The 14,680-nt window shown below is 40.2% G+C and overlaps 2 protein-coding genes across 2 annotated transcripts; one reads left to right on the forward strand and one right to left on the reverse strand.

The window, feature by feature from the left end:
• The first annotated feature begins 1,850 nt into the window (after positions 1–1,850).
• On the forward strand, positions 1,851–6,653 carry LOC116612981 (neural cell adhesion molecule 1-like). Its single transcript, XM_032373513.2, has 10 exons — positions 1,851–1,884; positions 2,352–2,621; positions 2,776–3,048; positions 3,684–3,956; positions 4,071–4,388; positions 4,820–4,864; positions 5,076–5,162; positions 5,237–5,258; positions 5,426–5,465; positions 6,128–6,653. The coding sequence occupies exons 1-10, from the start codon at positions 1,851–1,853 to the stop codon at positions 6,431–6,433; spliced, it is 1,668 nt and encodes a 555-aa protein (XP_032229404.2). The 3' UTR covers positions 6,434–6,653.
• A 2,262-nt stretch (positions 6,654–8,915) lies between these two features.
• LOC5505096 (mitochondrial pyruvate carrier 2) lies at positions 8,916–12,864 on the reverse strand. The gene is made up of 5 exons (XM_001625923.3): positions 12,505–12,864; positions 12,326–12,366; positions 11,857–11,941; positions 10,536–10,647; positions 8,916–9,881 (listed from the first exon to the last, which is right to left on the reverse strand). The coding sequence occupies exons 1-5, from the start codon at positions 12,587–12,589 to the stop codon at positions 9,812–9,814; spliced, it is 393 nt and encodes a 130-aa protein (XP_001625973.2). The 5' UTR covers positions 12,590–12,864; the 3' UTR covers positions 8,916–9,811.
• Positions 12,865–14,680: the final 1,816 nt, after the last annotated feature.

Consider the following 14,680-nt stretch of genomic DNA (forward strand, 5'->3'; position numbering starts at 1 on the left):
AGAAGCACAAAAATAATTTATTTCCCGCAGCAAAAAGGACTAATGACCTTCAGACCTCTCAGTCTATCAATAAAAACACACTAAAAGTATACAGTGATAAGTCTCTAAGTCTCCAAATAAGTCTCCAAAAATATCATCGGAGAGGAAAAATCAATCAATTTCGGAAGATGTGTAAACAAAGCTTCAAGCGTGCGGAAAATCAAATCTGAAAAAAAAATATAAATACTTGCCGTAGTTCCATTGCATAGATAGATTAATTATAGCTGAATACACAACTTTTTTTTATCGTTAATTACAAAGGCATTATTCCAACCTCGAAAAGAAAGTAGATTCTTCAGCTCCATCGCGGTCATTTAGACCCATATACCTTTTATGTCACATCGATTTTCATTAAAAAGTATGGAATCGACCACTAAATAACACACTAAGCCCAAGAAAGACAACGAAGCGAGGATTCACGATCCATTCTCATTCACAAACTGGCATGGTTTGAATTTGGTTGTCCGATTCCCGCCAAAAACATCATACACAGGGTTCCCAACACAGATATAGGAAAAGGTGGAAAATACGGGCGGTATTTTATAGAAAGCGCCCTTTCATATTTTTATAAGGTAAATTATATATGAGATAATCATATTGGGGACTCAAAAGGGAGGCATTTGTTTAATTAATGTTTACGACGGCACATACTATTCCCCTAAAGCACCAGGAAGCCCAATACATTGAAGGAATGAAATATACCTTAAAAAGTTTTATACAACCAAGAATTACTTTTTGTGAATATTTCACGGGTAACCGCTAGTATTATATAACATTTAACTTTCCTCGTTTATTATTAGTTTTCGTTACAGGTGATCTTATTTCTGTGGACAAATACGTTGGCGAAGATGCAAGGTTCACATGGCAGTCAAACAATCATCTTGAATTTAAATTTGGTATATCTAATGCTGGACAAGATGATATTGTAATGGGTAGCGTACTGATAGCGTGGGCTAGGGGCAGTTTTGGATCTTATTCTAACGCCACAGGGCCCTACCAAGGCCGACTGTATTTTTATGGAGATCCCAGGCCTAGTGTTGATTCTAAGCATTTTGAGATCAAGAGAGTATCAGCCCAAGATGAAAAAGTCTACTTGGTGGCCATCATGGATCCTACAAGCTATCGTTTTACTGCATTAAGAGTCTGGAACCTTAAAATAAGAGGTAAACCTCTGATAATTTGTACATTTCAAAATAGGATTGTTCGTATGAGGGTTTTATTACTCCATGCAACTTAGCCTTGACAACTTAAGCACGGTTATGACTCCCTACCCCCATTTACCCTTTTGGCCCCTCAATTTTATCTTATTTCGAGATGCCTGCTGTAGACTGAAGTTATAACGATTAATGAATTCACCAGGCTTTTTAATGGCGGTAATTGACGTGTTCTACGTTCCAGGCCATATTCTAGATGGACACTCGAGTGTCGTTGCTACAGGATGGACACGGGAACTTCCTGACAATTCCTTATCCTTTTTTGAACGAGGCAAAATCTTGATACGCTGAATTTTTTGACAACGCATAAAACCTTTGCGCGCGCCCTTTAAGTAGACACCTAGCGATTGTACGCCCAGATATTTACAAGAGGGCAGGATGGTGCGGCTTGTATTTTAAAAAATTCTATTCTGTAGGTTTTGATGGCCCGGATTACCAGCCGACGTGTAAACCTGAGTTACTTATGAATACTTATGGATTTGTGCTTTGCTGATCGGGATCCGTAGCACACCCCAAAATATTGAATTTAGAGACAATTTGAAAACTGTGTGTGTGATGGGGGACACGCCTCACTGCCAATTTACATAAAAAGTGGGGATGAGTCATGGGCCTCATGATGGTTACGAACAAGGTGATGGGCTCATATCATACATAGTCCCACAGATAGTTCCCTTTTATGTCTTGGGCATATTAGTCCTTTGCGCAAATACTGTTACCCAAAGTGCACATATCAAACATATTCCCCAAGGATAGTGTTCTTCGTACGTATTGCCTTAAATGGGCATTGATGCCAATATTTAGAAGAGCTAAAGTTTTCCCGCTCCCTGATCGACAGAAAATATGGTGAAAAATACCGATTCCTGCCATTTTGAGACTCGCGATAAGAATCTGTAAAGAAAAACGTGATCGCTTGGTCGAATTTATCTCACTAACCTTGAAGAGACCTTAGACTCAGGCCTCCAAGAGATTGACCGGGCGGATTTAAAGGTCACCCTAATATCGATATGGTAATTTATGGGAGAACGCATGAGCACATACTAGGCTTGTGATGCTAACGAAATAATTATTTCGATAAATCTTTATATCGTTTTGCTTCAGGCGCCCCATCATTCATTTCGTCTCTGAGAAGCTTCTATCACGTGACTGAAAACACAAACATCAGTGTCACGTGTTTAGCGAGCGGTCGCCCAGCTCCTAACGTCACGTGGTACACAAAGACTTCAAGGTACCAACTGGCTAATGGGATAGGAAGTGCTACGCTGAGTTTATCAAAGATCCAGCGAAATCAGTCAGGAGTGTACGAATGTCGGGCCATCAATGATGTGAGAAGGCCACCCATCACCACTAAGATCACTATCAACGTGCAATGTGAGTGTCATGGTATCCCTGTGTTAAGGTTTACATATATGGTCATGCATACTTAACCATGTTCTAGTAGTCCGTCATCTTGGATTCGTTGTTCTTAAGCCAAAAGCTCCAGCCAATCTGAGTCCTTGTTGCCTTGTATTATTTCGATCGTCAGACAAACCAGAGATGCTCGACTCCACCCAAAATACCTCCTCTTGGAATGGTCGACTCCTGAGCCTGCAGTGCACAGCCAGAGGTTCACCTTACCCATACATCACGTGGTACAAGCCTGATGGACAGCTTATCAAAGTAGGAGCCTGTTCAATCAAGGACGGCAGCCTGCTGCAGATACGCACAACTCAATACACAGGGGACTATGGAGAGTACAAATGTCGCGCCTCAAATCTAATAGGGTCAGCGGAGGCTGTGATCCACGTGATGCAGTGGCGTGAGTATCGAGATAAATAAAATAAAATTGAGTATCGAGTAAATTGAGTAAAGGCCCAGATTGGTAGATCTGGTACAGTGGCATGAGTATTGAGATATATAAGGCACACCATGATTGGTAGATCTACTACAGTGGCGTGAGTCTTGAAATATAATAAGGCACACCATGATTGGTAGATCTACTACAGTGGCGTGAGTATCGAGATATATAAGGCACACCATGATTGGTAGATCTACTACATTGGCGTTAGTATAGAGATATATAAGCCACACCATGATTGGTAGATCTACTACAGTGGCGTAAGTATTGAAATATAATAAGGGGCACCATGATTGATAGATCTACTACAGTGGCGTAAGTATTGAGATATATAAGGCACATCATGATTGATAGATCTACTACAGTGGCGTTAGTATTGAGATATATAAGGCACACCATGATTGGTAGATCCACTACATTGGCGTTAGTATAGAGATATATAAGGCACACCATGATTGGTAGATCTACTACAGTGGCGTGAGTATCGAGATATAAGGCGTACCATGGTTGGTAGATCCACTACAGTGGGTCAGCACAATGATGCGAATATTGGTCCTATATCATTATACAGCTCTATTATTCTTATTTGCCGACAGTGATTCCTGGTCCTCCCGTAGTCATGGTAACGGATGTCAAAGCCTCGTCAATCAATGTCAAATGGAGCCCTCCTACATCTAATGGCGGCAGCCCTGTCATCGACTATAAGATGAAAGTCGACAAAGTAAATCTTGCCCGTGAGGGGATGGCAGGGGGATCGGTTGTCATGGTTGGTCTGACGAGAGACACTGAATACACTGTGAAAGTGTTCGCTCGGAACGTGGTCGGTTATGGCGAGGCTGGCACGATTACTATCCGAACAAAACGACAAGGTGAGATTATAAAAGGGAGCTCGTCTATCCTTGAACGATATCACCTCGTCCCAAACCATCTCAGTATCACTACTCACTTCGCCTAACTTCGCCGCATATGCATTTTTTTCGTAGGCCCGCCAAGTTCGCCAGAGTTGAATATTAAAGCAAATGCAACAACGGGCTCAAAGATCACCCTAGAATGGAGCAAGCCAGACGATAATGGTGGCGTTATTCAGTTTTACTCCTTGTACTGCCAGGTAACTTTCCCTGACGGACACTCATCAGGCTGGAAGACGCTAGCCAACATGACAGACTCCTGCGTACTGCACTATACATACGAGGGTACGAGTCCAGGAAGGACTTACAGATTCCTGGTAACAGCTACCAACCAGTACGGGGAGAGCGTGAGGGATTACGCTCAAGCGAGGGAGGTGCTTGCCTGGGAGCCAGGTAATCAAGTAGAGTTCTTATGCATTGCAGGCGCCTACACAGGGGGGTACACAGGGGGTGCGCAGGTTGTGCGCGCACCTCCATTGGCGGCCAAAAGATTGGGTCATTTCTTATAATGGAATCTTAAAATACTATGCTTTTTCCATATGATTCATGTCTGTGCACCCCTCCCCCCCCCCCCCACAGCCAATCCTGGATACGCGCCTGCATTGTACTTGCTCATAGTGTAAAAACATGTACTTGCTCGTAGTGGAAAACGTTTACAGAAGGAACTGTTTGTCTTTCTGTACTAACATATTGACTATGACTGTGATATATACATTTTGAGTTAATGAAAATGGAGTAAAACCGGTATTTATCATACCTGCTTGTGTTTCCAAACATGTACAAAGGAACTTTCTATTGTCATTAAACACTTTGCTCATCTCCAGGTGCTAAGAACGAATCAGAACCATTCGTCAGAGGCTGTGAATCTTGTGAGTAATACCTCGTGAAATTTATTTTACTGTTTTATATCTGCTACCGATTGTTCTATTTGTACTGCTTCTGATTTGCGTGACATATCTTGTGTTACAGTGTCACACAGATACGTCTGTCGTTGAGTTGCGTGTCTTGTCCCGTCGCAAACCTGCTATCACGTACCACGCCCCTATGAATAAATCATACTATGTACTTATTTTCTTGTAGGCGTGTTTGTTACGGCCGCTTGTTCGACAATCATTGCTGTTCTCCTGGTTTCAAATCTGATATCTTTGGTCTACATATACCGAAAAGGTTTATTGAGACTAAATTTATTGGCAAAACGTATGCTTTCGGTGAATAACATCAACCTTTTCTTTCATCAACAGGTAGATCCAAGCAGGAGTCCAGGTATGCTACGTGACCCAACGTCAGATCATACTAATTAAAATTTGAATTCCAATCCTGATTTTGTAGTTTAGTGACTATTACATTTCTTTCCATTGTGATTTCATGTCTAATTTGTTTTTCCATCGCACCTTTCTAATGATGTAACATGCATGTCTGGTGTTTTAAAGGCTTCCGCAAGGAGCACGGGATAACGCGGTAGACTATGAGGTGAGCCTACCAACCGTTATACCATCTTTCCACGACCTTTCTTAATTATAGCTTTTAAGTTAAAACAGCTAGAATGCGCAACAAAACAGCAACACTTTCCTCACGTCTCCCCCCGATTAATATTGGTTAGAGGCGATTTTTCAGCTCAAAACACAACCAGTCGCTAGGTGATCATTTGCCCTCCCTTTAGTTTTGTGTAGACAGGAAAATACTGTTATAACAGTGCCGTAGAAGGCCTCGAAATATTGTTGGGGCATAACACAAAAACATTAAGAAAATATTTGGGGGCACAACCACGCCCCTACTGGTCATTTTCTTATAACTTTTGAAAATATTTGGGGGGCACGTGCCCCTAGTGCCCCACCCCCTGCTACGCCCTGTATAAAGTAGAAAGGGTGCAGGGTCGTAGTAGGTGGTGCGCCACTGTAGGCGGGTGTGGCCCTCCCAATATTTTATAAAATTAGAAGGAAATGACCAATAGGAGCGTGGCTTTGCCCCCCCCCCCCCCCCCAGTATTTTCTAAATGAAGATATACAGGAGCAAGCGGGAGAAGCTTTATATTTTACAAATAGAATCAGAATCTTGGGGAATAAGACAGGGTAGAAGAAGGATAACAGATAGTGATTCTTTTTATATTAAAAACATGCAATTGTTTTCCCCAGGACCCAATAACAATGAACACTTTTGACCCAGTCACACAAATTACCCAGAGTTCATCATCGCCTGCCTCAAGTGACGTCACCTATGAAATCCCTGACAACCAGTCTGATGACGTCACAGCGACAAGCCCAAGAACCTACCAACCCTTAGACCGAGCCGATCCTGCTGGGCGTGGTCAAGAACATGCACCGCGTGAATACGAGGCTATGGGTGACGGCGGTCCCCCGGGGGGTGGTGAGAGGCATTACGCGGAGCTGTCGAGGAAATCACCAGAGTACCAGTCACTCCACACGTATGGAAATGTTTGAGGAGCGAAAGAGCAAAGACTAGAGTACCAGTTGAAATGTTTGAGGAGCGAAAGAGCAGAGGCTAGAGTACCAGTTGAAATGTTTGAGGAGCGAAAGAGCAAAGACTAGAGTACCAGTTGAAATGTTTGAGGAGCGAAAGAGCAAAGACTAGAGTACCAGTTGAAATGTTTGAGGAGCGAAAGAGCAAAGACTAGAGTACCAGTTGAAATGTTTGAGGAGCGAAAGAGCAAAGACTAGAGTTCGCCCCATGACAGGTTCTCCAATAGGGTTCTGGATTCCGGATCCTAGTGTGTGGATTCCGGATTCCATGTGGGTTTTTTCTCGTGGATTCCGGATCCCAGCAGCATGAATTCCGGATTCCATATCTCATTTTTTCATGGATTCCGGATTCCATATCTCATTTTTTCATGGATTCCGGATTCCATATCTCATTTTTTTCATGGATTCCGGATCCCATATCTCATTTTTTCATGGATTCCTTATTCCGGATTACCTGTCATGGGGCGGTAGAGTACCAGTTGAAATGTTTGAGGAGCGAAAGAGCAAAGACTAGAGTACCAGTTGAAATGTTTGAGGAGCGAAAGAGAAAAGACTAGAGTACCAGTTAAAATGTTTGAGGAGCGAAAGAGAAAAGACTAGAGTACCAGTTGAAATGTTTGAGGAGCGAAAGAGCAAAGACTAGAGTACCAGTTGAAATGTTTGAGGAGCGAAAGAGAAAAGACTAGAGTACCAGTTGAAATGTTTTAGGAGCGAAAGAGAAAAGACTAGAGTACCAGTTGAAATGTTTGAGGAGCGACAGAGCAAAGACTAGAGTACCAGTTGAAATGTTTGAGGAGCGAAAGAGCAAAGACTAGAGTACCAGTTGAAATGTTTGAGGAGCGAAAGAGAAAAGACTAGAGTACCAGTTAAAATGTTTGAGGAGCGAAAGAGAAAAGACTAGAGTACCAGTTGAAATGTTTGAGGAGCGAAAGAGCAAAGACTAGAGTACCAGTTGAAATGTTTGAGGAGCGAAAGAGCAAAGACTAGAGTACCAGTTGAAATGTTTGAGGAGCGAAAAAGCAAAGACTAGAGTACCAGTTGAAATGTTTGAGGAGCGAAAGAGCATAAGACTAGAGTACCAGTTGAAATGTTTGAGGAGCGAAAGAGCAAAGACTAGAGTACCAGTTAAAATGTTTGAGGAGCGAAAGAGCAAAGACTAGAGTACCAGTTGAAATGTTTGAGGAGCGAAAGAGCAAAGACTGAGTACCAGTTGAAATGTTTGAGGAGCGAAAGAGCATAAGACTAGAGTACCAGTTGAAATGTTTGAGGAGCGAAAGAGCAAAGACTAGAGTACCAGTTGAAATGTTTGAGGAGCGAAAGAGCAGAGGCTAGAGTACCGGTTGAAATGTTTGAGGAGCGAAAGAGCAAAGACTAGAGTACCAGTTGAAATGTTTGAGGAGCGAAAGAGCAAAGACTAGAGTACCAGTTGAAATGTTTGAGGAGCGAAAGAGCAGAGGCTAGAGTACCAGTTGAAATGTTTGAGGAGCGAAAGAGCAAAGACTAGAGTACCAGTTGAAATGTTTGAGGAGCGAAAGAGCAAAGACTAGAGTACCAGTTGAAATGTTTGAGGAGCGAAAGAGCAAAGACTAGAGTACCAGTTGAAATGTTTGAGGAGCGAAAGAGCAGAGGCTAGAGTACCAGTTGAAATGTTTGAGGAGCGAAAGAGCAAAGACTAGAGTACCAGTTGAAATGTTTGAGGAGCGAAAGAGCAAAGACTAGAGTACCAGTTGAAATGTTTGAGGAGCGAAAGAGCAAAGACTAGAGTACCAGTTGAAATGTTTGAGGAGCGAAAGAGCAGAGGCTAGAGTACCAGTTGAAATGTTTGAGGAGCGAAAGAGGACGGATGCTTGTTTTCTGCTTTATTTTTTGCATATTGAAAGAACTTAATTAGGAAAATATAGTTTTTCATGCCGGTATGTTGATTCTTAATAAAATGGAGCCGTATTTCATTGAACATTTTTTAACCAAATTTATTCCCTTCTGTTATGTTTATTTTCTTCTGTCATCTCATTTACATTAAGTTTATTGCTAAACTTCTTTGACAAGAAGTGCACAAAATCTTTGATTATTAGGTTACCAATGTGACTGACACGAGTTTTGTTGGGTTGTCCGTTAAAGAAGGCCAATCACGCCGCCATTTTATGATCCCGCTCAATGCCGAGTAACACAAAGAATCATTTCCATCGGCTAAATCAATCAAGTGACTGAGAAACTTTCAATCAATTAGTATCAAACTTCAATGAATGATAAATTTGAATTTTACTTGAAACCGTTGTGTCTTCAATTAAAACAAAGGAGAAATTGATCGACATTCTTTAACACTTGTGGCTTTTATGTGGATTACTTTTTTTTTCAATGAGCCCTAGAAAAAATGGCAAGGTCGCGTTTACTCGGGAGGGGCGGAGGGGAGGGGGACACGAAACGAAATTTTTAACCAATAAAATTAAACATAACCATGGATTATTTTTATTACCTATAAATATTTACACTTTCCTATAAAATGAACAAATTTACACATTTAAAGTAGAAGTTTAACTTAGATGACAATACTAGTTGCAAACATAACATTTCCATTGGCCTGCTTGCAGGCGTTTACTCGGTGTTTGGTGTTTTCGCTATGCGTCGAGTCGTGGCCGCCATCTTGATTTGTTCTGAAGCTAGCGCAGCCAAAAACAAGATGGCGACCACACATTAACGCAGAGCGAAAAAAACACACCGGGTATAACGCCTGCAAGCAGGCTACATTTCCATGGAAAACTGCTTTTAAAAACAGTTGGTTAAAAACATTGTTATAATAACTAATTATAACACAATTATGACCAATTTCGATCCAAACCAATCTAGTGAAAATAAAACTGTTAACATCAGTGATCAGATAGTAGAGTGGTTCTCAAAATCATGTAAAATACTATTTAGTTTATTTAGAACAAATACACTGTAATGTCTTTGTTCTCTTATGTTCTGGCTTGACTATTACACTTTAACATTTACATTTTGTTTCATGGGATTAAGAAAACCACTCTATACTATGACTTAGATAATAAATAAAACGTTCTTATCAGTATCAGAATGATAAAATATCATGACAGAGGCAAAAAGACTAGAGATAGATAAGGGAGGGGTGGGGGGGGGGAGACCACAGACAGATTAAGAGGGGGAGGAGTTGGGAATGCTGTGTGGCAAGTCTTGTCACACAAAGCTTACTCTAAAGCAGTTCCTATAGTAATTCTACTTTAACTGGTGTTTCCATCGAACAATTGCATTATCTTGTTCGGGAGTTCTCTAATAATATTATAATATGAATATGCAATAAAAATCATATATCCATTCTCTTCCAGGTTATGATGATTTCTCTGTTAATTCATCCGCTGCAGGTAATTCAGCAAGCTTTTGTTGTGAATATCTAAAACTAAGGTAAACAAAATATTCGGTAAAAAAAATACAATGGTAAACTTACATTACCAATTTCAAATAAGATTACACAGTATAAAGAATACATAACGTAACATAAAAAAATAAAGAGGTACCAAACATAATTAACAAACAAATAAGTGTAATAGAAAAACAAAACTCAGGTTTAGAAAGCTAACCAGTATATATCTGGCTAATGCCTCTAAGCATTCATAAAGTTTTCAAAGACCATAAGATACATACTGTAGCTGTTTACATGTTAACCATGAAGCAACAGGTTATAACACATAGATTGTCACACTGCATTTGTTTTAATTATAAGTTCATTGTGCTGCAATAAAACACTGCAAGAAAATACCTAAGTTCAGTTCCCTGAAACACCCAGATTTGGTGAAGGCAAATACCAGTGTTTTATTTTTAGTATTCTGGTCAAGAATACAACAAATATTCTGGGGGTTTCTGTATCATCAGTCCCCTTGTATGTATTAAGTTCTGTTCCCTTGTATACTGTCTAGGTTCTGTCCCCTTGTATAATTACAGTACTAAGTTCTGTCTACTTGTATATTTATGAAGTTCTGTCCCTTTGTATACTGTCTAGTTTCTGTCAAATTGTATACTTACAGTGCTAAGTTCTGTCCCCTTGTATACTTACTAAGCTATTCTGGCCAGTTGGTTTATCCCGGTGATCCCTAGCCCAATGTTCACACTAAACAGTAACCAGTTCTTGGGAATAATAACCATGGAGTAACGAGCCCAGATCAAGCCTAAAGAAAAATACATTCAGAAATGTTGTTAGAACATTAAATAATATAGTCTATATGTGGGAATCAATGCCTAATTAGTGTAGATAGAATAAAAGGTTATCAATTAGAAATGAATTGGAAAGGTTTGAAGAATCAATATCAATCAACATGATTAAAAAATAAAAATTCTATTGAATTTTTTAAAGTAAAAATAAGGCATTCATTTCCTGCAGAATAATAAGGTAATCTGTCTGTTCCTATGGCTAAATTCAATTCACTTTAAAATATCTTCTTTTTAAATCTACTATTCCACAATTTGTGCTTTCTAAGTGTGTAAAAGAAGTGTTATTGAGGGGGGGGGATAAAAGTACAATTATGTTTTATATATATATGTTCTTTCAGGTTCATGATAAAAAGGCTCTGTAGATTAATCTATTCATGTGTCTAAAAGTTTAAAAAAGGGAGGGAAATTATATCAGATGTGTAGCTGGGAGGGGGTGGGGGGGACGTGCAAAGGGGGCAAACACAAAAGTGGGTCATTTCTTATTGAAGGATTTCAAATATTAAACTGCAGTGCACAAAAAATCCCATCTGTCCAGTTCCACACCCCAGTGACATCCGGGATGTTAAAGGGTGACTTAGCCCCTTAGGGCTGTTTCACAGATTGCCCTTTTGGTAGCTTCCTTGATGTATAAATCATTATAAAGTTTATAACCACAAGGATATTGTACTTATGTTCCTAAAGCCTGGCGCATATGGTGAGGAAAATTACATGTGTGCATCAAGCAAGGCTAAGAACTCACATCATGGGGGGGGTGCGAAATCCAGAAAAATTTTTTTTTTAATTTCCGGGGGGGAGGTACTTCTCTGATAAAAATCTAACCACTTCCGAAAGAACAAAAAGGGTTTTTTTAATGCCTTCTTCACGGGATGTTTATTGACGGATTTGGCTACATACCAGAGTGCTATCTTATGATTTTGAGGTTTGTCTACAAAAAGTACATCTATTGAGAACCAAAAGTAGATTTTCGGCCTATGTGGGAGGTGCGTTAGCACTCCATGCACCCCCTGGGTACGGGCCTGATGTGGCAGTCCATCGAAACAACTCACAAGCAACTGGGGCAAAATCCTCTCCTGTTTAAGCTTTGAGTTTTCTGCCTCCCAAGGTTGTGAGGACCGTGTGCACCAGTGTGTACCAGGCATAAGTTATTTAAAGCTCCTGTCACTCACCCGTGGCAGCAAGAGCAGTGGACTGGGAGGGGCTTAGTTTATCGGCAGGCCTGGCCAAATCAGCAAGTCCAGCAAACACAAGCCCCTGAAATGTAACAACAAGAATTCAGGATGTCATTAATTATAAGTGGCTGAAAAGAAATAAAAAAAAATCAGGATACATAATGATAATCACAAGGTCCAGAAATACAATAAAAAGCACATTTCTATGCACAGCTAAACGTAAATCAGTTGCAACAAAAGAGAAAAATATAGACAACATTAAGCTAACAAAATAGGCCCTTTAATTGAGGGACTAGAGATAACTTCATATACAAGACATAAAAAAAAACACTACAGTAGCCCCAACAAAGGAGATTTTGATGCAAACAGAACGCAAGCTGTTGTTTTTATATTTTTTTTTACTGAGCTGAAGCACACTTGAAATCCAATAAGCTAAATTTGATATAACTTAGTTTGGCCGACTTACCCATTTAAAAGCTGGCGCCCAGAAGAAAATGGTCTTTGGCCCTGTGAACACGCGTAGTTGCATACAGGTTAGGCTATGAGATTTATAAACTTAAGACTAAGCAAACACTCTTTTATAGTAAGTACAATTTTATGTTTTGGATCCAACATCACGTGTAATTCAACACCTTATTTTCTTACCAGCAGGGGCATTCCAAAAGGGAACCATCCTAGAAGGAAGCACGGCCTCTATTCTACCGAGAAAACGGGTCCAAACAGCACTCATGTTTGTCAAAAAGGTCTAATTATCAGGATAAAAAAGGCAGACCTTGATTTTAAACTTGTTTCTTGTCTCCTCGAAGATGATTACGAATCGTGTATATTACAAAGGCCCTGATTGGTTAATAGGACATCCTACTAGCCAATCGAAGCTCTTGTTTGAACTTTTTTTATAATGGCGATAAATCCTTGAAAGATAAATCAGTCAAGCTGAAGTAATAAAAAAGAAAGAAGAAGAAGAACATGTTGCGTCGAAATACATGATTTGGCAATAATTGGTCTACCCATAATCTTTGTAGTAATCAATTTCAATACCTGTTTTTTGGGATACCTGTGTTTAAAATTCTGTCCAGGCTCTCTCGGTTTGCAACATGGCGGATGGGTGCTTCTCTCGTCTTTGCGAGTCACAAAATTATTCGCCTTCACCTTACAAACTGAAGTGTCTTTTTGTCTGTACTCTATAATACCGTTTACTTCATAACGTTTAACTAGACTTTCACTTTAACTCGAACTAGGTTTATAAACCTTACTTCACAGTGCCGTAACAGCATTTCCTTATAATGTTTGGAAATATCAGGGGGCGGGGGGGGGGGGGGGGGGGGGGGGGGGGGGGGGGGGGGGGGTCATGCCTCGAGTAACCCTACGGACCTGCATCAAGCACGTCTGTGAGGACTATATTTTTACCCTTGGATCCCATACTTTTACTTACTTGGAAAAAAAATCCACTGAATATTCTTTAATTCGCAGGAATTACCGGATCTTAAGTTATATCGGGTTCACAGAGATCTGATCTTTTAATGATTTGATTCTTTCATCGGAGACAGGCGCTTTTTTCGAGATTTTTTTTATTTCAAGAAAAAAAAAGTGCTTTATCATATAGTACAAAAAGCAAAATTCCTTCCAGAACTATAACGAGACAAGCTTTCAATGATTGTGTAGTTCCAGAAAATATCCATATCCCCCATGGAGTGAATTAGAAATGGCAAGGGGGTGGGAGGGTGGGGGCAAACGCCTAGGAATTTTCAGAGGGGAGGGGGGAACCTTTTCATTAACAGTTACAATATTATTTATTTTTTTCCAGGGGGTTGGTAATTCAAGAGGGGTTGGGGGTCAAACCTCTACCCCCTCCATGGGGTAGATGGGGGGGGGGGGGAGGTATTGATATTTTCTTGAACTACACATTAAAGGTTGTGGTAGGTGTCGGCTTACTTTTTCCCTCGAAACTTACAGTCCTTATTCTTGATCCAAAAATAACAGTTCTCATCCCTTTAGTCGCGTACACAGGATTTGGTTGTGGGGGGAGGGGGAGGCTCGACCCGCAGTCATAGGTAATAATAAAAATGATAATTATTATTGATAAGAAATGGCCCCATTTTTTGGCTGCCAAGGGGGGGTGGGGGGGGGATGCATGACCCCCTGGATGCCGGACTTAGATAAAAATAAAAAAAAGAGATGACAGAAAACAGATGGCCCCATTTTTTGGAGCCCTTCCCTAATAGCTTCCCTTCCTTAAGGGTAGTTAATTAGCACTCCGAAGCCGCGATTTTGCTAAATTCTTACCTGTATGTTTCTTTTGTTTTACTTGCCAGCATTTCTCAAATAAAGATTTCCCTTTTCAGATGTGCTTCCCAAGCGTATTCACCACCTGAGGCGATTCCAGGTCTCGAATAATCTTTAACGGTAACAAAAGAAGAGGATTGAGCTGAATTAATTGAATTGGCTGTTTTTTGTTTCTTTTTTCCGGAAACGAACGGTGAGCTATACGTTCACTCGGGATTAGAGCATCTGTTTGCCTCCAAAATAAATTGACTAAAAAAAATAAGATAAATTACTCAATTTTGATGTGAATTATACTATGGAGTTACAAAGAGCTCCAGCGCCATGATTTCCAACGTTGTCTAAAGCGTCGAGGAAAGCGATCTGGCAAAAAGATGTAAAATTTGTCTTATTCTTAAATGTCATATTTTTTCAACTGCAAATGATCAAGTTGAATTTTTGCTCTCCATAACACCCGCCTTTTATGAAAATATTGTACGGAAAGATGCCATTTCCTTAATTCCACGCTGTTTTTTTTTTTTTTTTTTCAACATGCCCATTT

The sequence above is a fragment of the Nematostella vectensis genome, chromosome 14, assembly GCF_932526225.1.
Source record: "Nematostella vectensis chromosome 14, jaNemVect1.1, whole genome shotgun sequence".
NCBI classification, from domain to species: Eukaryota; Metazoa; Cnidaria; class Anthozoa; order Actiniaria; family Edwardsiidae; genus Nematostella; species Nematostella vectensis.

Excerpts from the sequence above, each read along its gene's own strand:
- LOC116612981 (XM_032373513.2), top strand. The coding sequence starts at position 1,851 with ATGAGTCATGGGCCTCATGATGGTTACGAACAAG. Across the intron at positions 1,885-2,351 it reads TCATGATGGTTACGAACAAG|GCGCCCCATCATTCATTTCG; the intron begins GTGATGGGCTCA and ends GTTTTGCTTCAG. Across the intron at positions 5,466-6,127 it reads ATAACGCGGTAGACTATGAG|GACCCAATAACAATGAACAC; the intron begins GTGAGCCTACCA and ends TGTTTTCCCCAG.
- LOC5505096 (XM_001625923.3), bottom strand. The coding sequence starts at position 12,589 with ATGAGTGCTGTTTGGACCCGTTTTCTCGGTAGAATAGAGGCCGTGCTT. Across the intron at positions 12,367-12,504 it reads CTTTTGGAATGCCCCTGCTG|GGCCAAAGACCATTTTCTTC; the intron begins GTAAGAAAATAA and ends GCGTGTTCACAG. Across the intron at positions 9,882-10,535 it reads CAACTGGCCAGAATAGCTTA|TTTTAGATATTCACAACAAA; the intron begins GTAAGTATACAA and ends TGTTTACCTTAG.